The sequence below is a fragment of the Gymnodraco acuticeps genome, unplaced genomic scaffold (assembly GCF_902827175.1).
Source record: "Gymnodraco acuticeps unplaced genomic scaffold, fGymAcu1.1, whole genome shotgun sequence".
In the NCBI taxonomy this organism is placed as follows: Eukaryota; Metazoa; Chordata; class Actinopteri; order Perciformes; family Bathydraconidae; genus Gymnodraco; species Gymnodraco acuticeps.
Window position 1 is genome coordinate 581,975 of NW_022991003.1, and position 26,341 is coordinate 608,315.

A 26,341-nucleotide genomic window follows, 5' to 3' on the forward strand; every position below is an offset into this window, starting at 1 on the left:
ATATTCCATTATACTTTTTGAATTTGCTGAGGGCCGATTCAAAATGGTCCGGAGTTTGGACACCCTGGGGTAAAGAGTGTGTGTCTTTGAGAGTTTGGATAAGGGGCTGAAAGCTGCAGGTACTGGAAGGGGGAGTGTATGAGAGGGAGGTGAAGTTTGGGTGAGGGGACATGTCCAGCCTCTCTCTGTACAGTATGCTGGACCACCCGTGGAGCTCCCTTTGGACCCGGGCCAGATTCCCATCACAGAGCGGATTGTCCCACACAAAGAGAGATCTGCCTCTTCCATCTGCGGCAAATCATTTTCAGAGCTTTAGCACACACGTATTGTTAACAGAGGAGTGGTGAGTTAACGTGATGACAACAATGTGGTTCCAAATTCAAATACTACCCAATGTGCTTTTGCCATATTCTTATGACTAAATCACATTTTGGGTAACGCTGTTAGTCACATATTGCATAGAAAACCTTTCCAAATGCTAGCATTATATTACAAATCGAATCAGAAAATCTTAAATATGTTTTGATGAAACTCTTTGATTATCAAGCCAAAATGTAAAAAAAACTGAACTTGTTGATACTCTGCTTTTTCTCAGGTTAATTTAATTCATTTGGTCGTCCATAGATTTCTGGATATCACGATGGACTGTAACTTTTAATGTTCATATTTTACAGACTACCTAATAAAGTAGTGTCCAGGGTATTATAAGAGTATAGCGCTCTACATGCCTAAAAGTGAAAAATGTGTTGTTTTTACACCTCGTGATTTGAATCCTCCCGAAAATGATGGTATGTTTGTGTTTGTATCATGTTGCTTTTACCGCTTAGAATAGTTAACAAATTGTACGGTGTCCTTGGGTGTCATGAAAGGCGCCTTACATAAAATGTATTATTAATCAAATGTAACAGGTCCTTCCTTGGGTCATGTTGCACCCTTCGACCACCTTTCAGTAATCCTGCTGACAAACAAACCAAACTAAAAAACACAACCTCTTTGGCAGAGGGAATACATCCATTTAGACTCATGTAAAGAAAACTGAAATTAGTATAATTGCGGATGCCATTTTCCCACTTCTGCCTGGAGTGTACTGCTTCTGGTGTGATGAGACACTGATCCAATAATCATGGAGGGAAGAGACCAGAGAATCAGAAATGATGAAAGTCGAAATATTACACATAAACATTATCAGCCCATAACCTGTGTAAATACAGACCATACAGCTGCCATGGATTTAAGTCAACAAGTGTTTTCAATTCATGTTCAAATAAACTTAAAATTCAGCATAACAAAAACACAGTATGTGGAAGGTGCTCTTTGTGTTGGTGGACAGTTCAATGACTCCCTCTACAGGGCTTAAAGGGAATCGATCATTTCATTGCAGGGTTCACCAAGTTACATTTAAGACTTTTTTTAAAACCACATCTCAAAATTCATTTAAATACCTATTGTATGCTCAACCAAAAGCATCATGGAAAACCACAAGGTAAACTAAAGCTAAGAATTGCTCATTATTAGATTACATGTCACTTGTTAGACGCTTTTATCCAAAGTGACTTGCATACTCAATACTGTGGGCAATCCCCACAGGAGCAACTTGGGGAGAAGTGTCTTGCCCAGGGACACAACGACATGCTGACTGCAGTGGGGTTTGAACCTGTGACCCCCTGATCCCAACACCAACTCACAACCCACTGCACCACACGCCTCCGTATTATTAATCGTTTCACTACTTCCGGCAGTGGCTCAGTCAGTAGGGGCTTGGACTGGGAGCTGTAGGGTCGCCGGTTCAAGTCCCCGACCAGACCTAAAACATGGAGTGTGGACTGCTACTTGGAGAGGTCCCAGTTCACCTCCTGCCGTGGTGCCCTTGAGCAAGGCACCGGACATCCCCCTCACTCCCATTGCTCCCCGGGCGCTGTACACTAGCTGCCCACTGCTCCTAGTACTAGACTCCTGGTACTAGGATGGGTTAAAAGCAGAGAACATGTGCGACCATTAAAGAGGGTTTCATCCCTCCCAATATTATATTACATGAATAACTATGAACAAATAAATCACTCAACAACTCCACCAAGGCTCCGTAGGCTACAAATGTCGTTTTTATTATTACTTTAAATAATGTCTAAATAAAGGGACTAAAGACATGCTCGTGAGACTTCTTCCATTATCAAAAATATGGTGTGGGGTGAAGTTTGCAGCAGAAATCTATCCAGGAGGGAAGCGTGCGTCACAAGGTGAGACCGTTGTGGAGTCCACTCATCCGGAGGAAAGTAAAGAGTCCCACCATCACCACGGACGGTGTCGGTTGTCAGAAATGGAGGCAGTGATTTTTTTTTTAAACCAACCAGTTGTCACATTCAGCAGAAACAGAAAAGTTATTTCTCATATATAAAAAAACCAAAAGACCTGGATACACTTCTACTTTTCCACATGTTTTTACTACAGAAATTAAAAAGAAAAGACATAAATGGAACACACAAAGGGGGGAAAACAGCTATTTTTATAATCAACTCCCTTTGGTAAAAACTGTAATAAATGGTCTTGCATTTGTCTTTTTCATATACATACTAACTTTAGCCATTTATCACTAAAGTCCACAGTAAGCTTGGAAAGTATTACTAGCACAACACAGATCTGTCATAAAAAGTCTGAGACTATATACAGTGTATTTACAACGTGAGCGGCATGTGGACAGTCCTCGCAGAATGAGACAAGTGTGTGTGAGTGTGTGTGTAGCTGGTGTATTGGCAGAGGGCGTTTTTAAAAAAGGTTGACTCCCAGGGCGGCGAGGATTATTTGTGTTAATAGAACTATATATAATATATATACACAACACATACACTGGAATACATGTCAGTATCTGACATTCACAAGCTATACCATTTTACAGTCTGAGAGCAAACAGTGTTGTGAGGCAAATTTTTCTTTTTTCATTTTCTTTTTTTGTATAAACGCAACAGTGCTTTTTGAAGTCAACCCGACAATACTGTTTGGGGCTCAGGCACAGTTTCCAATAATGCTGCCGTGTGTTTAGGAAAGTAACCCTCTTTCCGTCTAGTGATACGTACATAATTGTGATTTGGCCGTAACGCAGGAATGTCAGAAATATCTCGTCGTGCTCCCTCCAGACCTTCAATCTGGGAAACAAAACTTTCTGAAACATATTCTTCTTTCTAAATAAGTGCACTTGTCTACCGTTTATTATTCCGTGGATACTGTGGAATAACACTATCGTAAAGAAATCCCTGTATGATTGATGGACTTCGATGCTTTTACTCTGATGGCCTCAGTGGAAAATCTGTGGAAAATCGAAACTGAAGCTCAGTTATGATAAAGTACAAAAAGCACCACTCTATCTCTCCCAGGCTCACCGTTAACGTCTCTAAGCCCCGTGGGAAAAGGCTCAGGGAAGTTTGAGAAGTGGCTCCGAGTGCTGGTAAGAGCTCAGGTCTGGACCGGATCGTGACGATTCCTAAGTTTTGAAACCAAAGGCCCTGCGAAAAAATGGGCCCAGCTAAAAACGCTGGTAAAATCAGTAATCCTGCCGCCCCGGGTGCAACACACGGTCGCTAGCTTAATAGTGCTCCCATGTCGGCCTTAAAAACACATTAAGAAGCCCTCGACCCTACCTCTACTCCTGACCTGTTTGACTTGAGACCCAACACCCCCAGAAATCAGTGTCTCTTAGTTTCCCCGCGGCTAAGGCGACTTGCTGCGAGGGCCGTATTTGACGCGGTACTTGTTGATGTTCACATAGTGCAGGATCTCCGGCTGGCGGCTGGTGGTGCAGGGTAAGAGGCCCTCGCGAGCTTCGCCCATCAGCCACTTACTGGTCTCGGCACCCATGTCGCGGGTCACGTGTTCTTTGGCCCACACATCCACCCAGTCCTGGAAGCGCTGGTGCAGCCGAGTGCTCACCCGCTCGTGGGACTGCGGAGAGACCAGAGGATGTTAAACACTCAGAGGGTAGACAACTGGACTGCGCTGCTATGGACAGTCTTGCACTAATGCACATTTCTACAAGTTATTGAAGTGACTGTTATTTTGTATGTATTGATTGTTGTGCTTTTATTTATGTCTTAATGTGTGCATATGTATACATCAGGGTTTCCGTTTAGCTGGTAAAATGTATTAAAAAAACCGGTAAATTCAAAACCCGCCAGTCAAAAATGTCCGGTAATAATTACGGATGCTCCGATCGATTGCCACCGATCATTAACGGGCGATATTCACTCTTAATAGTTTGATCGGGGCTCTCTATAAACAGGATTCATACACTTTTTCATCAATGATTTTCAATGACTTTTCCATGAACTTTACCTAATTGTCCATGACCAAAAACATTACTCTCTCTTAGTGGTACCACTGAAAATGGTTTATTTTAACATGGAACAGGAAAATAAGGTCTGCATATGAAACATGTCGTGCCTATCTAAAACAAATAGTACGCTTACTAGCTTCTACACGCTAAAGCAACTCAAATCTCTCACCAGCAAAATATCTCGCAAGTTAAATGCCATTTTACGTTTCATTACTATACAGTATGTATTATCATTATAGTATTACTATTTCGGCGATTAGATAAAATATAAATTATATTTGATGCAACTTTAGTTATATTTCCATGACTTTTCCAAAACTTTGGGAAAAATATTGTTTTCCATAACTTTTCCAGGGCCTGGAATTAGCATTTTGAATTTCCATGACTTTTCCAGGTTTTTAATGACTGTAAGAACCCTCTATAAAGGCCGATCAGGAGAGCTGGATCTGATCGATATGGACATAAACGCGGGTGAAGTATAACCGGACACGAGAGAGAGATCAGAGATCAGCTGCTGAGTCTGACGGAGACACGCAGCTCTGCATGATCACCTGAAGCGAGCTTTAGCGAGCAGCATGAGAAACTGATGGGCTGTCAGGAGAGAGGGAGGGGGGGGGGGGGAGAGAGAGAGAGAGAGAGAGAGAGAGAGAGAGAGAGAGAGAGAGAGAGAGAGAGAGAGAGAATCCGTTTCTCCCGTGTTGTTATCCAAAGTTAATGTAAACTTTTGAATAATGTACTTCATCGACTACAAGTAGTTTGTTTGAATGTAATATTGATGTTGTTTGTGGAATCATTTATTGAAAAATGAATCTGATCTTTTCGATCTGTTACGATTATAAACTGAAGCGATATAAAAATGACTCCCATTAACTGAGTTTTAAACATCAGCATATCCGGTCATAGTCCGGGAATTACCTGCTAACGGAAACTCTGCTACACAATTATTATTATTATTGAAACATGACGAATTTGTCCGGTAAAATAAATTATTTCCGGACACTTGACCGGCAAGAAAGAAATCCTAGCGGAAACCCTGGTATACATGCGTCTGTTGATTGTGTATATTTATATATATATATATATATATATATATATATATATATATATATATATATATATATAGGATATACATATTTGTATATATTTCTGTATTCGGGATTGTAGGAAGCGGTATTTGTGTTCTCCTGCTGTATATCTCTCAGGTAGTCCACCAGCAGAGCGGAGCAAGGCAACGAAACTTAAAATAAGAAGCAGCATTTTATGGCACGCTATGCATGGGGCCACCTTGAGGGGGTTTCCCGACATGTTGTTTCAGTAAATTAAAGCGTGTTTCATGTTGTCGTTGCTGTGGACCTTCTTAATACCTTGGAAAATGCCGTTTAATACTTTTTAATAGCCTTCATTTTCGCTAAATTGATTTATCAACTTTTAATCCTTTTTAAGACCCTGCGGACACCCTGTAAATGCACTATAACACAGGGGTATCTCCTCTTGCACGTTATGTATCTCTTGTATCCAGTACTCGAGTTGAGGGGGGATGGCATCCCCCCTGAAATAAAAACGGTCAAAATCATCCCCCTTCTAAAACTGCCATTCCCCCTTTCTATCCCTTATGTCATGTTATCAATGAACGTGGCACTGGTATTACTGCTATTTCAACATTAATTTTGCGCATTTTGAGTAAAATACTGTGGGCGAGGGAGCACGCACACATGCAATGACATTTTTACCAAGTCACTGATGCTATACTATGCGAGTGCCCTAGAGGGCGCCAGAGCGCCGTGATGCGCCTGTTTGATCGATGCCAGAAGCGCAGGTAAAGGTCATCACAATGGCCAAGCAACCAGGAGGACAACGCGATCTGAGGGACTTCATATTTAAAAATACTAAAAATAACATTTCAGGTAAGTCAAGAGTCAGTAATCTTAGTCATTACGCACTACTTTAGTCACCAAAGGTGGAATCTATGGACATAAGCAGCAATAACAACTTAGTTTGGAGTTTAGCTACGTTTTTCTCTCGTGTTAGCTAGCTGGTAAGACTCAAAACTGTTGATGAAATGATACCACCAGCACCAGAAGAGCTGAAACCCCTCCTTCAAGCAGTGAACACTCTGGTCATATCCACAGCTGAGTGTGAACGTGGGTTTAGTCAGATGAACATTTTAACCACAACTAGAAGCTCCCTAGTGGTAAAAAGCATGTCAGCCTTGCTTTTCATCAAGTGTGTTGGCCCTCCACTGAACAAGTTGAGACCAGAGGTATATGTCAAGACTTGGCTTCAAAGCCATTGCTTAGCTAACAATCCGAAAGCAAGAGCCAGAAAAATTGAGACCAAAAAACATCCATCCATCCATCCATCCATCCATCCATCCATCCATCCATCCATCCATCCATCCATCCATCCATCTTCTCCCGCTTATCCGTGGTCGGGTCGCGGGGGTAGCAGTTCCAGCAGAGAGCCCCAAACTTTCTTTTCCCTGGCGACATCAACCAGCTCTGACTGGGGGATCCCAAGGCACTCCCAGGCCAGCGAAGAGATATAATCCCTCCACCTGGTCCTAGGTCTACCCCTTGGTCTCTTCCCAGCTGGACGTGCCTGGAACACCTCCCTAGGGAGGCGCCCAGGTGGCATCCTAACTAGGTGCCCGAACCACCTCAACTGGCTCCTTTCGACGCGAAGGAGGAGCGGCTCAAATCCGAGTCCCACCCTGATGACCGAACTTCTCACCTTATCCCTAAGGGAGACACCAGCCACCCTGCGGAGAAAACCCATCTCGGCCGCTTGTATCCGCGATCTCGTTCTTTCGGTCATGACCCATCCTTCATGACCATAGGTGAGGGTAGGAACGAAAATGGCCCGGTAGACAGAGAGCTTTGCCTTCTGGCTCAGCTCCCTTTTCGTCACAACGGTGCGGTAAAGCGACTGCAGTACCGCTCCCGCTGCTCTGATTCTCCGGCCCATCTCACGCTCCATTGTTCCCTCACTCGAGAACAAGACCCCGAGATACTTGAACTCCTTCACTTGGGGTAAGGACTCATTCCCTACTTGGAGTGGACAGTCCATCGGTTTCCTGCTGAGAACCATGGCCTCAGATTTGGAGGTGCTGATCCTCATCCCAGCCGCTTCACACTCGGTTGCGAACCAATCCAGTGAGTGCTGAAGGTCGCAGACCGATGAAGCCATTAGAACCACATCATCTGCAAAAAGCAGTGGTGCAATCCTTAGTCCACCGAACTGCAGACCCCCTCCCCCATGACTACGCCTCGAAATCCGATCCATGTATATTACAAACAGGATTGGTGACAAAGCGCAGCCCTGGCGGAGGCCAACCCTCACCGGAAATGGGTCCGACTTACTGCAGAGGACCCGGACACAGCTCTCGCGAGAGTAAAAAGCTGATCCGTCGTTCCACGACCAGGACGGAATCCGCATTGTTCCTCCTCAATCTGAGGTTCGACAATCGGCCTGACCCTCCTTTCGAGTACCTTAGAGTAAACTTTCCCGGGGAGGCTGAGTAGTGTGATGCCTCTGTAATTGGCACACACCCTCTGATTCCCCTTTTTAAAAAGGGGAACCACCACGCCGGTCTGCCACTCCTTCGGTACTGTTTCCGACTTCCACGCAACGTTGATGAGACGTGTCAAACATGACAGTCCCTCAACACCCAGAGCCTTCAGCATTTCCAGGCGGATCTCAGTGTGCAACTCGATTTTGACAGGAAAGCAACTGGAGACTTCTAGAATTGTGTGAGTAACATTCTGTTTTTAGACTTCTCTGTTTCAGTGTGTGTACTCTGTATCAATGCTCTGTAGTTGATCTGACTGAAATTGTGATTTTAAATCTCAAAACCGCTACAGTATCTGTCAGGCAGAAACTTGGGACAAGTAATTTGACTGAAACCTTAAAACTGAACTAACTGACTGCTAGGGTTAACTTTGATTGAAACATTTGTAGAATACTAAGAGCTTTATTGAGTAGGTGTAACTGTATTAAGGGTTAAACTCATAACTTTATAACTTAGGGTTTAATGTAATTGTAAAACCATTGGGCCACTTAAAAGACAATAACAAATCAGGAGGAAGCCAGTCTCGATTTCCTTTTGAGGGTCACCAGCTGTGAGAACTCAGCAATCAGGTGTCCATTTTAGGTAGCACTTTCCTGGAGCGTCAGCTTCAGCGTCAGACAGGCTAAGACTGACAAAGTCCTGCGGGAGTCACGAGGGAGGCAAAGAGGAGGCAAATCCTACTCTGATTGAGCTAAGTATCGCTGGTGTTTTATTTTTCTTTGGTTGTTTAGCCCCTCATGCTATAATCATGTGTATTTTCTCCATTCCTGTTTATGTGTCTTCTCGCAATTATCACTGGCCCCGTGTATCTCGTAATCGATATAACCGGCCTGCTCTCGTCTATCCCACATGCTCCACTGAGATCCAACATCTAGTTTCAGGCGGCCTGTGGAACTGCCAGTCAGCTGTTCCTAAGACTGACTTAATCTCTGGCTACGCCTCCCTGCAGTCTCTGGATTTCCTTGCTCTCACTGAGACGTGGATTACTCCATCCAACACATCCACCCCAGCAGCTCTCTCCACTACATATTCCTTCTCCCATACACCCAGACCCACTGGCAGAGGAGGTGGCACTGGTCTCCTGCTCTCTCCCAAATGGAGCTTTTCCCTCTTCAAGCTACCTAACTTCACTCCTTCCACCTTTGAATTCCATGCCGTCACAGTAACCCATCCTATACAATTAGCCATTGTTGTTCTCTACCGTCCACCAGGCGCCTTGGGGGACTTCTTGGAGGAATTAGATCATCTCCTCTCACACATCCCTGAAACTGGCCCTCCTGCTGTACTTCTCGGAGACTTCAACCTCCAGACAGGGAAGATAGACAAACCAACATCTCTGTTAACCGCCTTTGCTTTCTCACTGTCTCCGTCCCCACCAACTCATAAAGCTGGCAATGTCCTTGATCTCATATTCTCAAGGAACTGCACTACTTCTAACCTCTCTGTAAACCCGCTCCACACATCCGATCACTTCTTCATTTCATTCTCTCTACCCCTTTCCAAACATAACCAACTAATCTCTTCTCATCCTGCACCTGTCCGCCGTAACCTTCGTTCCCTCTCCCCCTCTACCTTTGCCTCATCGGTGCTCTCAGCCCTCTCTTCCTCTGACTCGTTCCAACTCCTACCTCCAAACTCTGCTGCAGAAACTCTCCTCTCTACTCCTCTCTGGACTCTCTCTGTCCTCTCACATCTCGGCAGGCTCGTCAGTCCCCTCCTGCTCCCTGGCTAAATGATGCACTGCGTGCTAATAGAACCGTCCTTCGGGCAGCAGAGCGGAAATGGTGGAAATCCAAACACCGTGACGACCTCCTAACCTATCAGGCTCTACTCTCCTCTTTCTCTGCTTCGATCTCTCAGGCAAAAAGCACTTTCTTTCAAGATAAGATCCAATCTTCCTATTCCAATCCCAAAAAACTATTTTCCATCTTCTCCTCCCTCCTGGACCCTCCCAAAGCCCCTCCCCCCTCCTCACTTCTGTCAAGCGACTTTGTTAACCACTTTGAAAAAAGGTTGATGATATTCGCTCTTCTTTTTCTGACTCCCCTTTACTCACCGCTGGGTCACCAGACCCTCCTTTCACCCACACACTGACCTCCTTTTCCCCTCTCTCTCCAAGTGAGGTTCTTACCCTCATTACCTCTGCCCGTCCTACCACCTGTCCTCTGGACCCTATCCCTTCAAACCTCCTTCAGACTATCGCTCCTGATATTCTACCGTTTCTCACCCATTTCATCAACACTTCTCTAACTTCTGGTCACTTTCCAAACAGTCTCAAGGAGGCAAGAGTAAACCCTCTCCTAAAGAAACCCACTCTCAACCCGTCAGATGTTATAAACTACAGGCCTGTCTCTCTCCTCCCGTTCCTGTCTAAAATACTTGAACGCGCTGTCTTTAGACAACTCTCCTGCTATCTCCATCAGAACAACCTTCTGGATCCGCACCAGTCTGGTTTCAAGGCAGGTCACTCCACAGAAACTGCCCTCCTTGCTGTCACTGAGGAACTGCACACTGCCAAAGCAGCCTCCCTCTCCTCTGTCATCATCCTGTTGGACCTGTCTGCTGCATTCGACACGGTGAATCATCAGATCCTCCTTCGCACTCTCCAAGCACTTGGAGTTTCAGGCTCTGCACTTTCCCTCCTCACCTCATACCTCAAAGACCGCACCTACAGGGTTACTTGGAGAGGGTCCGAGTCCGACCCTTGTCAATTAACTACAGGGGTCCCTCAGGGCTCTGTTCTTGGTCCCCTCCTCTTCACCTTGTACACAAACTCGCTCGGATCAGTCATTAGCCCGCATGGTTTTTCATACCACTGCTACGCTGACGACACCCAATTAATTCTGTCCTTTCCCCGCTCAGAGACCCAGGTCGTCGCACGCATCTCTGCTTGTCTAGCTGACATCTCTCAGTGGATGTCTGATCATCACCTCAAGCCAACCTTGACAAGACTGAACTGCTTTTCCTTCCGGGAAAAGATTGTCCCACTCTTGACCTAACAATCAACATTGGCACCTCTGTTGTTTCCCCGACTCAGACTGCAAGGAATCTGGATGTGACCCTAGATAACAATCTGTCCTTCACTGCAAACATCGCTGCTACAACCCGTTGCTGCAGATACACGCTTTACAACATCAGGAGGATGCGTCCCCAGCTGACCCAGAAAGCGACGCAGGTTCTGGTCCAGGCTCTCGTCATCTCACGCCTAGACTACTGCAACTCCCTCCTGGCTGGTCTACCTGCATGTGCCATCCGACCTCTGCAGCTCATCCAGAATGCAGCGGCTCGTCTGGTCTTCAACCTTCCTAAATTCTCCCACACCACGCCGCTCCTCCGCTGCCTTCACTGGCTTCCGATAACGGCTAGAATCCACTTCAAGACAATGGTACTTGCGTACCATGCTGCGAATGGATCTGGCCCTTCCTACATCCAGGACATGGTTAAACCGTACACCCCAGCACGTGCACTCCGCTCTGCATCAACCAAACGGCTCGCTGCACCCTCGCTGCGAAGGGGACTCAAGTTCCCATCAGCAAAAACACGTGGGTTTGCTATCCTGGCTCCTAAATGGTGGAATGAGCTCCCCATTGACATCAGGACAGCAGATAGCTTACACACCTTCCGGCGCAGACTGAAAACTCATCTCTTTCGACTCCACTTCGAGCGATAGAACTATTAACAAAGCACTTATATACTAATAAAGGGCTGGCTTATCTAAAGCCAGTTGAGTAGCACTTGAAATGTTTTTGCTCTATGAAGCCTGATGTACTTATATGATTCTGTTTTCTTCAAGTTTGTATTTTGTTGGTCGAACGCACTTATTGTAAGTCGCTTTGGATAAAAGCGTCAGCTAAATGCAATGTAATGTAATCTCATCCACCCCCGGGGCTTTGCCACTGTGGAGTTGTTTGACGACCTCAGTGACCTCCCCCCGGGAGATTGGTGTTGATCCCCCGTCATACTCCAGCTCTGCCTCTAACATAGAGGGCGGAGTTGTCGGGTTCAGGAGTTCCTCAAAGTGTTCCTTCCAATGCCCTAACACTCCATCAGTTGAGGTCAACAACGTCCCATTCTTACTGTACACAGCTTGGATGGTTCCCTGCTTCCCCCTCCTGAGGTGTCGGACAGTTTTCCAGAACAACTTTGGTGCCGTGAAAAAAACATGATTATGACAACATTGGTCCTATTTTGTATTATCTGTATAATCTTTTAATATATTTTCATATTCTGTAAACAATTTCAATTTGCACTTAATGCCCTGTTAAAAAAAGTAACATTGGGAATGTTAACATAAAATATTTATATTTGAACTGCAAGAAAAAGGTTACCAATCAATATTTTTCTAATTTTTTCCCTCAAATTTTTCATGAAGAATTTACATAATGATTTAATTAATTACCATACAAATGTAACCCTTTAGATACCAGTTTTGATCTTATACCAGTAACTGCTTTTTTGAAAAAATACACTATAATTCAATATTCTAAAAACTATTTTGACTTTATTATTAGTATAATCAGTTGATCCATCTGAATAATAAATGAGGGACTGTTAACCTACAAGATTTGTACCATAGACTTCCATTATAACCACATTTTTGTATCCCCCCCCCCCCCCCCCTTTAAATTAAAGTGAAAAAAAGATTTTGCACTAATTGTCCTCTGCATTTGACCCTAAATGTTAGTGGTGCCATGGCAGCCCGGGGACCCACTCTAATTCTGAGGTGCCTTGGTCAAGAGCAATGAAAGGAGTATCTGAACATCCATAACATGCATGTTGTTTTAGGAGTATAATAATTATCTTTATGCTGGTTGGTCTCCCACCCTCTGCGGGTTATCAGCACAAATTATGTCCCCATAGGATAAAATCCACCATCCCCCCTTTTTTTTTTTTTACAACTTGAGTACTGCTTGTATCTCCTTGTAACGGAGGTGATCTCTGGGCCCATAGATCACGGCCTCCGTTACGGGTAATATAGCACTAAAAACATTGCACAGGAAGCATGGGAATATATGTAATTTATGTAAGTTTGTCTGTCTCTGTTTCCTGGTTTCATGTTAAAAGTGTTCCCCTTCCCCCATGTCTGTGGCTGTTGATTGTGTGCACCTGGTGCCCTGTGTTGTCTCCTCCCCCCCACCTGTGTCGAATTGCTGATTAGTGTGTGTATTTAGGGTCTGTTGCCCTGTCTGTTTGGAGGCTGGTAGTGTGTGTGAGATCCTGGTGGCTGCAGGCTGTGCCCACGTGAACAGCAGCAGCAGGATTGAGGCTGTGTGTATTGTGTTCATGCTGTAATAAATGCCCACACCGGGTTATATTTGGGACGTGCTGCCTCTGCCTCCTTGCTTGGTCTGGGCCGCTCAATTGTCAGCTTCACACTCCTCTTGCACTTTATATATCGTAGCTCCTACATTGTACTGCGTGCCATGTGCTTGTATGCTGCTCATGCTCTTTCTGCATATCATGTATTTATTTTGGCCATGTATATAAATGTCATGTTCATAAATGTTGTATGTGACAGGACTACGGATGGAAATTAAAAAACCTAAACCTAAAATCTGGCTCATTTACATTTGAAAGCATTATTTTGTTTAAAATGTTCATCAATGTGCATTGTCCCAGTTCAAATAAACGATTAAATGAAATGAAAGTGTCAAACTATTACTTGAACTTATCAGTTTAAATAGGCAACAGCTAGATTTACCTTAAAACACCGTAAACAGCTAATAAGGAACGTTGGGGAAATGCTAAATGTTACGTTCAAATACTCTTCGATTGTTATATTTCAAAAATATAAAAAAACGTTTGACTATCTTATTATCTGATGGGTTCATAATCATAACTTTGTTGCAAAAATCTCCATTATTATGCACTTTTTCCTATTGTTTCATCAATCGTTATCAATTAACACAAACTCAAAGACACTGCTTCCCTTACAACTTATAAACAGAGTCAGGGAGTAAAGCAGAAATCCATTTAGCAGAGTAACTGAGTCGTTGAAAGGTAGTACCTGGTGAGCTCTCAGCAGCGCAGTGCGTCGGTACATATAATCCTCCGACTTAAAGACGTACACCATCTTGTAGGAGTTGAGCTTGAACATGCACTCCATCTTCTCCTTCTCCATGGACTTCTTGCCTCCCTCGCAGGCCTCCTTGTCCAGCTGCTCCCGGCCCTTCTGGTACTTCCTGATCCGCCTCAGATTCCTGATCACGAGCGCAAAACACAGATGTGATGAGAGTGACTAATGAGAGCCAGCGGAGAGTCAGAACAAATCCATTTGAGGTCATTTTATCAAAAGGACAAGTGTTTTGCATTTGACTTTCATTAGGGCTGTGTTCAGATTTCTGAGCAAGATGTTATGGAGTAAAAAAGAAAGGTTCCTTACCATTAACATCACCCTATTTGTTCTGAGTCAAAAGAAATAAAACTGCATTCACAATTCAAACAGTTATTTGCAATTTGGACAAATCACATGTTGTAAAGTGAAAACTCACCTGGTGAGAAACACGGGCTTCTGAGCGAGGTGCTCCCTCAGCTCAGGGGTGGTGGAGTCTGGGTTTAAGTAGCGGCCGACATAATCAGACCAACGCTGCGAACAGAGGACATTCAAAACTAAATTTACAGTACAGATCAGATTTAAAAACACTTACACCAGTATTACCAAAAGGTTGGCAATAGGCGCTTTCACACCAAGTACTTTGCCGTACTTAGTTAATCAGAACTTAGTTCATCAGAACTCTTTAGTTCTGATGAACTAAAGAGCAGATCGCGTTCACACCGGAGTCCCCGAGGGAGGATTAGGCAAATGAAGCCGCTGACGTCTCTTCTTCTGCTTTGGGTTTACTGTCAGGCCGCAAACCACTTCACGGCGTGTACTGCCACCCGAAGTCCCCGGCCGGAAGTCCCCGGAGTTGGGGACTGGCTTCAGCAGAAGCTGCTGGGACTCCCAGCAGCTTCTGCTGAAGCCTTCCGAGTAAATCGCCAGAACGCCGACACCTCCTCATCTCCACCACTCCCATGTTTTCTTTTGTGTTGCCATAAGTTATTCTCTCTGCATTTGTGCGCTGGGCTAATGCTAATGCTAATAATGTTAATGCGAGCAAATAAAATGGCGGCTTCACAATCTTTTTTGGAGTTTTACGGGGCGTGGTTTGTAATCCGCCCAACCAATCAGAAATGGGAACCTTTTTCTCCCATGAAAGTCCCTGCTCTCTAGCAGGGACTGAAAAGGTTCTCATTAACTAATTTCTAGTTCCGGATTTTTTTGGTGTGAACACAACATTTTCTGAACTATACTGGGAAAAGTACTCCGGTGTGAAAGCGCCTAATAGGTGGTAATATTTTTCCAAATGGCTTCCAATGGAGCTTTCCTAGATGGTTTGGTGAAACAAACCATCTGAGTCAGGTTAGTAATGCTCCATCACATGTTTCTATTACAGGGTGAATCTTAAACTGAAGCTTGACTTTAAAGCAACCCAACAGAAGTTTCATGTAAGTTTAGTTCTTTCACTCGTAGCTCGGGCTGCGGGGCTGCTAGAGACGGGAGCATGTTGATGCGACCTTCCTAGCCGGAGATATGGCCGCATTTTACAATAAACTTCCGCTGGGTCGCTTAAAAACAAATATCGCAAATCGAATCGCAATATCTGTCAGAAAAATCGCAATTAGATTATTTCCCAAAATTGTGCGGCCCTAGTTAAAAGATATGACTGATTTTGATATTGAGAGCCAAATAAGAATCACTCACTCACTAAATATCAGTTTTAATGTAAAACCAAATTAAAAGGAAAAAAAAAGATTCTAAGTTTTCCTTATTCGGCAGATCACTGACCAGCCGTCAGATTTGTAAATAAAATAAAATAAATATGTAAAAACATAAATGGTGTGTGGGTGGAGAGTAAAGGAGTCATTTCTTTTTATTCAAACATTTTGCTCACAAGCCAAGCCCTTGAACTGAAAGTCTCCTAGCGGGATTAAAACGTTTTTGTTACCTCAGCCTCCATGGGCTCGTCTGAGTTGTCCTCCTCCGTGTCGAGCAGCTCCACCATCAGCTGCACCTGCCCTCTATTCTTCAAAAACATCACCTGAGAGAGGGACGGAGAACAAGACAGTGTAAGACAACATGTAAGGGATAATGTGCAGCGAGGCAGTCATTATCCCGCTTATTACATGGCCACATTCTCAACAAAGTAACGATATGACTCCCAATATTAATTGAAATGCTTTTTATAGATTTAGAAAATGTTTTTATTGATTAAAAAAATAGTAGGCTATTATTTATTTAAAATGACATGCATCCGCTAAGATTAATTGTCCGTTGTTACCGTTTGAATTACGTAGCAACGGCAGGAACTGCTTCGATAGCGTTTTTTGAGGACCTTTTTGATTACAGATTTGAGAACATTGTTGCTTGCTTTAAAAGTAGCACAATTTATTATTATTGATTGTATTATTGTACTCTTAACTGTTTATTGTACCCTAACTGTATTTGTGTCATTGTGTTATGTTCCTTTTTCACATTGATCTTGTAAGATACGTTTGTTGTTTTTACATTGTTTTACATATTGCCAATTGTGTTGACTTGTGAAGCCCTCTGAGACAAATATGATTTGTGATTTTGGGCTATATAAATAAACTTGAATTGAATTGAATGATGTCAAACCTTGGAAAGTATCTAGATATCCCTGCCCTAATGCCAAAGTAACTGGCAACTGAATATGTGTCGCCGTTTGATGCCTATGTCTGGGCCGTTGCGTAAAAAGGAGGGTTTCTGCCCCGTTACTTCTCCGCTGTTTTCTTGTCCCTCTTGTCTTGTCGGTTTGAAAAGCATTTCCGGCCAAACTGTATACAGTTAAATCGACCGAACTTCTTTGTGCAGATGTGAGCGTCCTTAACGGTCAATAAATCCTTGACAGCGGTCTGTCTGTTCTGGATTAACAACGTGTCGCGTGTTCTGAATTGACCAATCAGAATCGAGTATTCAATTAGACATTTCTCCAGTTAATTACTTACAATAAGGCAATTGTTTTTTGTATTACAAGTTTTCTGAAATAGCATGTTTAAATATGCAAATTACCCATTATTTCATTAAATATGCACATATTTTAACACATTTCAGGAATCGAAATCTGAACTTTGGATAAAGCCAGGTTCAAAATTCTCGTTTCATTTTGTAGTCATATTAGTATCTAAGGCTTTTACAGAAGGGATTTTGGATATCTCTTTTTATCACTCCATAAATCAGAAAATACTGTCAACAGCCCTAAAATATCCATGTTCGCCATGTTTTTAGGTATACAACGTTGTATAATTCAGGCTATGAATTATATATGAACAAACCCTTCTGTAAAAGCCTTCATAATATTGATAGGAATATAACTGGAAGGTTTGGTGTATGTACGTGCTACTGAAGTTGAAATTTCGAACTCAGAGTAGGAGAAAAAACTCATTTTGAGAAAACGACCTTTAAAGATTGCAGTGAGGCGCTAGCTAAACCCTCCTGTTCTTTGGATGACAGCTTGCGCATCGACGCACTCCGTGAAGGTATTTCATATTCGGGGTCATTTGTTTTTTGTATAATCTTGCTTCGTGCAAGTGACAATTGTTGTCGTCTTCTCTGTGAACGTTTTTTTCGCAGTTCTTTTGCCATTTTGAGATTTCAATTTCTAGCGGAAAGCTAACCAGGAAGTGTTTTAGCACATCACATGACGCATCTGAACGAATCACGTTGTCAGAAATTGACACCAGCCAATGAGATTTCGTTTCTTGGTTTAACACCCCTTTGTGCTTTCACGATTGGTTGCTGATACAAAGGAAATGACCATATTTGGACCCGATGAGATTGTGCAGGAGAGACACAGCTTTCCAGCGATACCTCTGTTGACATGGTGCACACAGCGGTCGCGGTACTTTATGTTACGTTAGAATGCTAACTTTTGGTGAATTTAGGAAAAATCTACAGACGCAAATAGACAAACTATAGTAAAATAAACACTTAAATGTGTATTTTGTACGTTTTCCTTCCAAAAGCCTGAAAGAAAACATGTTATAGAATCAAAATAGCACAAAATCTCAAAATTGACCAGTACTTGAAAAACGATGTTTTTGCCTTCCGTGTCTCGCCTTAAGCCATGTAATAAGTATGTATTTAACGTTCAACATCATTGGTGTTTTTATATATTTTGTATTGACATTTGGCAGCAGACAATTACACAGTGTTTTTTTTCAAGACATAGTAATTGTACATCTTAAGTTTGTCTGTCCGAAATGCCTTTTTATTTTTTCACCCAAAGATAAAAGAAAAACAGTAAACAATACGAACATTAGGGAGCGATCAGGACTTCACAGTAAAGACATAATCTGACCTATGAGGTTTCAAAAGTCGTTTTTCAAATCATTCTTCAAGTGGAAACATGCAATCTCCCCAGTTTAAAAAACGGTAGTTCACCTTGAAGCAGTTCTCGTCGGACATCTGCTCGGCTCTCCGCTGGTACAGGGTCTCTGCAGAGCTCCTTGAAGCCTGAGTGGAGACCGTTCCTCCGTTGGCGCTGTTAGTGCTCTCTGAGAGGTAGAGGTCCGTTACTTGGACACAGATCTCATCACTGACGATGTGCTGGAGCTGGATGGAGAGAGGGAATTGTTTTAAAAAGTGCCAGAATAATCTTACTGTACTAACGGAGGCTTAATGTGACCTAGAAATGACACACAAAAGGCGCTTTCACACCAAGTACTTTTCCCAGGAATAGTTCCCCAGAACTTTTATTTCCCCGGAACTTTCTAGTAAATCGCGTTCACACCGGAATAAATCGGCAGAAGCGCCGACACCTCCTCATCACTCCACCGATCACACGTTTTATTTTGTGTTGCCATAAGTTAATCTTTCTCCGTTGGTGCGCGGGTCTAATGCTAATAATGCTAATGCGAGGAAATAAAATGGGGGCTTCACAAAACCTTTTCAGAGTTTTACTGGGCGTGGTTTGCAATTCGCCCAGACAATCAGAAATTGGAACCTTTTTCTCCCCTTTTTAGTCCCTGCTCTCTAGCAGGGAGAAAAGGTTCCCGAAAAATCTTTTTGGTGTGAACGTAACATCCCAGGAACTATGGGATGGGAAAAGTACTCCGGTGTGAAAGCGCCTAAAGGCTGAAAACTCACCTGCCGGACGATGCTTTGGATGAGCTTATCCATAGTGAAGGCGATGTAAGCGTGAATGGTGAACATTTCCCTCAGAGAGTCCTCGTACTGAGAAGCCTCCATGTTTCCATCCAGCAAATTCTTCACCATCTCCAGGAAGGCCGAGTAGTAATCTTCCACCTCAATGTCCACTGCAGAGAAGAAACAATATTTAAAGGTCACCTATCATGCTATTTTTAGGCAATAGCATAGGTCTCAGATATATAAAAAACACGTCTATGAAGTGTTTTGCTCATAGATCACCCATTCTAGCCATGCCTCATATCCCTCTATTTCACTTCCTGTTTGAAAAGTGCTGATTTGGGGTATAAAGCTTTAAAAAAAAAGAAAAGAAGAGAACATTTTTTAAAAGGAGGGGGCTGAGCTCATGCGGGAGATTCTACCGGCAGATGCTGCGGTGATGAAACGCCATATCATGCATTATCAAGGATTCTTTCTGAAACAGTACGGAGCTCAAAGGCTTTCTCTCTTGCCGGTTATACCACAAGGTGAGTTCCTTTTTATTTCCTGCTTCTTCACACACATGCTCTCCAGTACAGGTTAGCTCTGAGTGTTAGCGATGCTAATGTGAACACCGACCATATTACGTCCAAAATAGTCGGGCATTGTTTCTGATAGCAACGTTTCTGATTGGGCCGTGGGTGTAAAGCCAGCCTACATTTCCGATATTACGTCATATCGGACGCAAATCTGGATCAGCTCCGTTGTAGCCCCGTTTTTAGAGATTTGGGTACGGAGGAAAAGAGAGAGGGTTTTATTTTCTGACGCTGCGTGAGTTCCCCGACGCACCGGAGACACATTTATGTATAAAAGACATCAAAAAGTGCATTTTGCATGATAGGTCCCCTTTAAAAAAAGTCAAAAATCTGGGTGAATCTATCTGGAAATGAAAAAGACTAATGGCAATTGACATCAATTATCTACATTTAACTTAATTTTTTATCTGGATTAATACAAAGTACATTCTTGAATATTCGTCCCGCGCGGGCGGGGGGGGGGTGCGTAGTAATCAGCAGCGAACCGCTTAGACACGTGTATTTCGGTTTTTTCTAGGGTTGCCAGAAACTGACCATGATCAAAATCGATTATTCGGCAGCACTGGCGAATAATAATCGATTATTCGACCGACCCCCCCCCCAAGTTTATTTATAATAATAAAAAAATATATAAATAAAATCGATTAAAAAAAAAAAATATTCGATTATGGAGACTGTAACGATTATTCGAATAATCGAATAATCACTGGCATCCCTAGTTTATTCGCGGCATTCTTTTTCTTATTCTACAGCATTGTTGTTTTATAGTTATTTGTTAATGTATCGCATTGTGTGTGTTACTTTCGTTGCAGTTGTATATATGTCTTAAGTGTAATTTGGCTTGGCTTCCTATTTTGTATGGACATGTTTTTATTTTGAAGGAGAGTTAGCGCTGTTGACAGGAAGTTGTTGTTGCTATGGAAACAACGTGACGGAGATTAATGGAGAAAAAGTAATATCTACATATAAAGACGGAGAAAGTAAACGATAACGTTTATGGTTAAGTGTTAGCACCCCCCGAAGAGGCACAAGCTCTTACGTTGATATTGGAGATTTCAATAAATAACCATTTTTTTAAAAGCAAAAAATGAATAACGAAATTGAAACATGAATAGTACTCCAACAAACAAATATTCGGGTACAGCCCTAATAGCCTGCACACATTTTATTCATCCAGGGTAAAAGGGATAGGAATGATGTGATGGAGAGAAAAAATGCAGGCCAAATGTAAAACAAACAAATGCTTTTCTCCTGAATTAAACCATACAGTATTGTGTTTATTTCCTTCCCTATGAAGAACTGTGTGTGTGTTGTGACTCACTGGGCTCCTTCAGTCTGAGCTGGATGGCAGGGTTGTCGTTCTTCTCCTTCTTCAGTCCCAGCACCTCCTTCTCCCAGTCTCGTTCTCGCAGCTCGTCCTCGATCTGCCGCTCCGCCTGTCCGTAGAGTTTGAGGAGCCGCGAGCAGAGCGTCTGGTGCAGCCGCAGGAAGATGTACCAGTTGTTGTTGACGTAGAAAAGGTTGTAGGCGTCGTCGGAGCTGCGTAGCTTCTGTGCCGCCGTGTTGCTGAACAGCAGCTTGGACTTCGACGGGCTCCGGCTGCCGGGGACGCCGTTGTGCTTTTTAGAGGCGCCTTCCTCTAGATCCATCTCCTCTTCCTCCTCCTCCTCTTCCTCCTCCACCTCGGAGAGCTCGCCCCTCTGAGAGAACACCATGTCGGGGACGAAGTGGTAGATGATCTGCTTGATCTTGTATTTGTCCTCCTTCTGGATGCCGGCCTGCCTCTTGACATGGTGGATGATGAGCGCCGCCGCGTCCTCCAGGATCTGACTGTCCTCGTAGGCCAGGGTCAGCTGAGGGCCCGTGGGGGGGGTCACGTTCTCCTCAGACGCCTGCTCCTGTCGCTGCAGAGCAACAAAAAAAAGTGAGGAAAATGTTTTGTTTACATATAGATCTTCATTTTTCATTTAATTGTTTATTTGGCAGGGACAATGCACAGTGATGAACACTTAAAACATTAAAATGTATCAAGCGTAACAGTGCCAGATTTAGCAATACAATTGTAATCGAAGATCTGATCCAGGGTATGTGCAGGAATCCTGAAGTCAGGTGTAATACCTTTTAAGACCTTTTTTAAGACCCTTTCCATACATTTTAAGACCTCATCGCCACTTCGAGTTTTAACCGGTTACCTTGGCGACACACTTTACCTCACATTTACTATATACAGTATTGATTGTCCTTCCTCCTTATCTTCCAACCATTTGGACGCAGACTTGCATTTCCCCATAACGATGTTGTTAACAACCGGCGTAAACGGAGCTTCGCGCGCTATCAAGCAGTGAGCGTGCGATGTCCTGTTCAGATGACGTCAAACCCAACGGGATGCCATAAATAAACTACACAGAATCACACTACACACCTACGCAATGATTACATTCAGGCAGACTGTAGAATGCAACCTCTTTGGACAATTTATATACTTATTGAAAACAAGCTACAAAATGTAATACCTTGGAAAATGCAGTTTAAAGGTCCCATGTCATGCTTTTCCGGTTATTACCGTGTTATGAAGGTTTTTATGCATGTAAACGGTCTGCAGAGTCAAAAACCCTCAAAGTACACCCTGTAGCGAGTAAAACTCTAATACAGTCTACCTTCCCAAAACGCCTCGTTGGAGATTTCTCGTTTTCTTCCTGAGTATCGCTACGTAGGGAAACCCAGTAGCCACGCCCAGAGCTATGGGCGCACCCTCTGCCAGCCTTTCACAAAACAAAGCTTCCCAAACCTTTCATTCATGCCGGATATGTACAGCGTAGGGCACTGAAGAACGATGCTGTTCCTACTTAGTTTGGACCAGCGGGAGATTCGGATACACAACCTGTAAGTATTCATTGTTGTTTGTGTATTTATGATGTTTAAAACAAACAAGGAATCTACCACGACTGTTTAAATGGGTAAACGTTTTTCGGGCTACTACGTTGGGATGGCGGAGAAATGCTCTCCGCAGACCCATTCTCACAGCGTTATAAACCTTCTTCTTACCCAATATCAAGCCACACTTATTGTTTTTACTTCGGCTGTGAGTGTTTGTGTGTGCTCAGGATGAGTTTAGCTTGTTCTCGCTGTATCGCCGACCCGGAAACCTGTCCGCTCCTCGCAGCAACGAGCCTCGCAACGTCCCGACCAATCAGAGCTCACTGGGCTCACAGGGAGGGAGGGGGCTGGAGCTCCAACAAGCCGTTTAGGACAGAGAGTGAATACACATACTATACAGAGATGCTGTATGAGAAACCAATGTGATTTTGGAAAATTGCACAGTATAAATCTATTTTTAGTAGACCTCAAAAATGGAATTATGATCAGTAGAAATGGCCATGACATGGGATATTTAATACTTTTTAATAGCCTTCATGTTCGCTAAATTGATTGATCAACTTTTAATACTTTTTAAGACCCCGCGGACACCCTGTGATCCTAGATAAGCCGGTTGAATCCGCACTTTAGACGCAGAGAACATATGATTTTTGGTGATGCTGAACTCTCCTGTTTATCATTATTTGAGATAGTTTGTGGAAGTTGTTTGTGTTATATAAAAACATGACATTATAAACAAAATGCTGACAAATCTGTTTCTATTTCATTTTTTTGTAATGCTCTGAGGTATAGTAGAAAGAAACGCACCTCATCATAAATGCTTTCGATTTCATTCAGCATGGACTTGGATCGAAGCACTTTGGTGTCGTTCTGTTTGAAGTTGACGCCCTGATGGTCGAGAGACTTGAGGTAATACTTCTCGTTCTGCTCCCTCCAGATCTTGTTGAAGCCTCGCTGGGCTTCCCGCCACTCCTCCTCCTTAGTCTTTAACCTGGTCAGAAGAGAAAGTGAAGTTATTAACTCACAATGTTTGAATTCATATTTTAAAGAAAACATTTAGTATGAGTGCAGCTCCTTCAGCATCCCCGCTGTCTCACGGAGAGATACCGCATGTCTTTCCTTCCTACAGCAGTCAGACGATACAACCAGCACAGCCCCTAGTTGACCCCCCCCCCCCACACACACCACAACACTCACCCCTTGCTGTTAAATACCAACCACCTATGTGCAATATGTGCTAGATGTGCAATATATATAGATTCCGTTAATAACTGTGTAATATATACCTGGCTGCTAAATCCTAAGAACTGTTACAGTATGTGTATTTTTTTAATTCCTGCTATTCATGCTATCTGCACAAACTATATCATATGAAAAGCTGAGAGTCCACAGATTCTATTGGTATAAGTTTCATCCCTGTGCGATCGAAACTCACTGTTCTGTATGATAAATAAAAGAACATTGTACCTTGAAAATCAATAGCGGGTACATTTGACCCGTCTGGTGGTTCTAGTGTTAAAGAACATTCGGTCCCACTTTACAATAAGACTACCCTTATAAAGGGTTTACGAATAGTTTGTAATTCATTTATTAATTAGGTTGTGAACACTTTACAAATCATTAATAAGCTTTAATAAGACATGAGATAAACAGGGAGACTGTGACCGGTTGCTTGCCAAATAGAGAGCCCACATTTATCTGTACTGCTAAGCCTTATTAGAAATGGTAGTAACTCATTAATGAATGGGAATGTGTTTTACACATTACAATAAGTGTGAAACAAGTTCTCACCTCTCTCACCTCCCTCACCTCTCTCCCCTCTCTCACCTCCCTCACCTCCCTCACCTCTCTCACCTCTCTCACCTCTCCACCTCTCTCCACCTCTCTCACCTCTCTCACCTCTCCACCTCTCCTCACCTCTCTCACCTCTCCACCTGTCTCACCTCTCTCACCGCTCTCACCTCTCTCCACCTCTCTCACCTCTCTCACCTCTCTCACCTCTCTCACCTCTCTCACCTCTCTCACCTCTCTCACCTCTCTCACCTCTCTCACCTCTCTCACCTCCCTCACCTCTCTCACCTCTCTCACCCCTCACCTCTCTCCACCTCTCTCACCTCTCTCACCTCTCTCACCTCTCTCACCTCTCTCACCTCTCTCACCTCTCTCACCCTCTCTCACCTCTCTCACCTCTCTCACCTCCCTCACCTTCCACTTTACAATAAGGCTCCCTTTTGGCAACTATAAATATTAGTAACTCATAAATAAATGGTCATAAAGAGATGCCAAGAAACATCAAGATGGATGGGGGGGAATCAACTCAGCGAACAACAGATACCAAGGATGCTGGCTGATGAAGAAGACGAAGTAGTAGTCAATATAAGGCTTAGTCATCTTGCCAAATAAAGTGTGTAGCGTGCTGCAGCAGCAGTCTGCTCTGCACGCAGGCTTCCTCCAAGTTTACAGTAAAACAAACTGGTGGTGTGACCAATGGCCATTTACAATTATTAATACTATTACTATTATTAGCATTAGTCTATATTTTGGTTGAAACTAAGCCAGAAAAAAAAAAAAAATACATAAATAACAATAAAAAAAGATATAAATAAAATCGATTTTTAAAAATAATATTCGATTATGGAGACTGTAACGAATATTCGAATAATCGAATCATCACTGGGATCCCTAGTCAGGATAAGGTTCCCCCCCACCTCTTTAGCACGATGGGCACAGACACAGCTGGGTTCTTCTTCAGGCCATCCAGGATGTCAGGCGCTTTGTCTCCGTATATCCTCTGGATGGCTTTACGGTGCACGACCTCCGAGGAGCCGCCCAACGTGTTGTCCAATCGGAACTTGGCCTGCTCTTCCGCCGACATGCGGGACAACTTCCTCTGCACCGCCTCCAGCACTTTGATGGTGGCCAGGTTGGTCTCCAGCACTACGTCCAACTGTGGGGGAGAAAACACAGGGGTTTTAATATCCATTGCTGTGTGTTGCAGAGTGTGTTGAAAATCTAAATCTCTTCGGTCCAAAATAATTTCCCCTTAGCACAATACCGCATCAGTTGCGCCACTTATGTGACATACAAGAATAGTATGTGACATACAAGAATAGTATGTGACAGACAAGAAGAGTATGTGACAGACAAGAAGAGTATGTGACAGACAAGAAGAGTATATGACAGACAAGAAGAGTATGTGACAGACAAGAAGAGTATATGACAGACAAGAAGAATATGTGACAGACAAGAATAGTCCATTCTAATGTCTAACACTTAATTTGGAGAAAGATATGTCCTGTATGGGTTGATTGTGCGTTGATCTGTTGGTAATGCCTCGGGGTTCCGGTGGGCATGTAAATAAATGCATAATGCTGCGCTATACTTTGCGGCCTCGCCCGGTTACATAGCGACGCTTATTGTTTAGGTGTCTTTTGATAAGCAGGTAGTCATATCATTAGCTAGAACTAGCTGGATCTGATCGATATGGACATAAACGCGAGTGAAGTCTAATCTGACGGGAGAGAGAGATCAGCTGCTGCTGACGAGTCGACACGCAGCTCTGCATGATCACATGCAGCGGTGAGCGGAACAAAACACACACTTCAGGTTAGAATATCACACGTAGCTATTTTAATGACCTCTCAAACTACCGTAACTAGTTATAGACAGGGGTGCACATAACTAGTACGCAGGTACGCATGCAGGGCAACAATCTGAAATGCGTACCGTCACTTGTGTCACAAAGCGCATTTGCGTACCGACGTACTTGTGAAGCTTTTCCAGAATGCGGTTAGATCACCGGACGACAGTCGGTCTCCGTGTGCACAGACAGGGCTGCTGTTAACGTCGGT

The 26,341-nt window shown here is 43.4% G+C and overlaps 1 protein-coding gene across 5 annotated transcripts in view; it reads right to left on the reverse strand.

Annotated features, from left to right (window-relative positions):
* Positions 1-2,081: 2,081 nt before the first annotated feature.
* The window catches only part of sin3aa (SIN3 transcription regulator family member Aa), a 41,430-nt gene continuing 17,170 nt past the window's right edge, over positions 2,082-26,341 (reverse strand). For 3 of the 5 annotated variants that reach the window (XM_034236132.1, XM_034236131.1, XM_034236133.1), the window contains exons 13-21: positions 25,199-25,437; positions 23,298-23,481; positions 20,935-21,517; positions 19,039-19,208; positions 18,334-18,504; positions 15,878-15,970; positions 14,381-14,475; positions 13,897-14,089; positions 2,082-3,930 (exon numbers count right to left, since the gene is read on the reverse strand). In XM_034236132.1, the coding sequence (XP_034092023.1) occupies positions 3,700-3,930; positions 13,897-14,089; positions 14,381-14,475; positions 15,878-15,970; positions 18,334-18,504; positions 19,039-19,208; positions 20,935-21,517; positions 23,298-23,481; positions 25,199-25,437 (1,959 nt within the window). In that variant the 3' untranslated portion in view covers positions 2,082-3,699. Of the gene's footprint in view, positions 3,931-13,896; positions 14,090-14,271; positions 14,294-14,380; positions 14,476-15,877; positions 15,971-18,333; positions 18,505-19,038; positions 19,209-20,934; positions 21,518-23,297; positions 23,482-25,198; positions 25,438-26,341 lie in introns of all 5 variants that reach the window. The other 2 variants (XM_034236134.1, XM_034236135.1) reach the window with 2 other exon arrangements.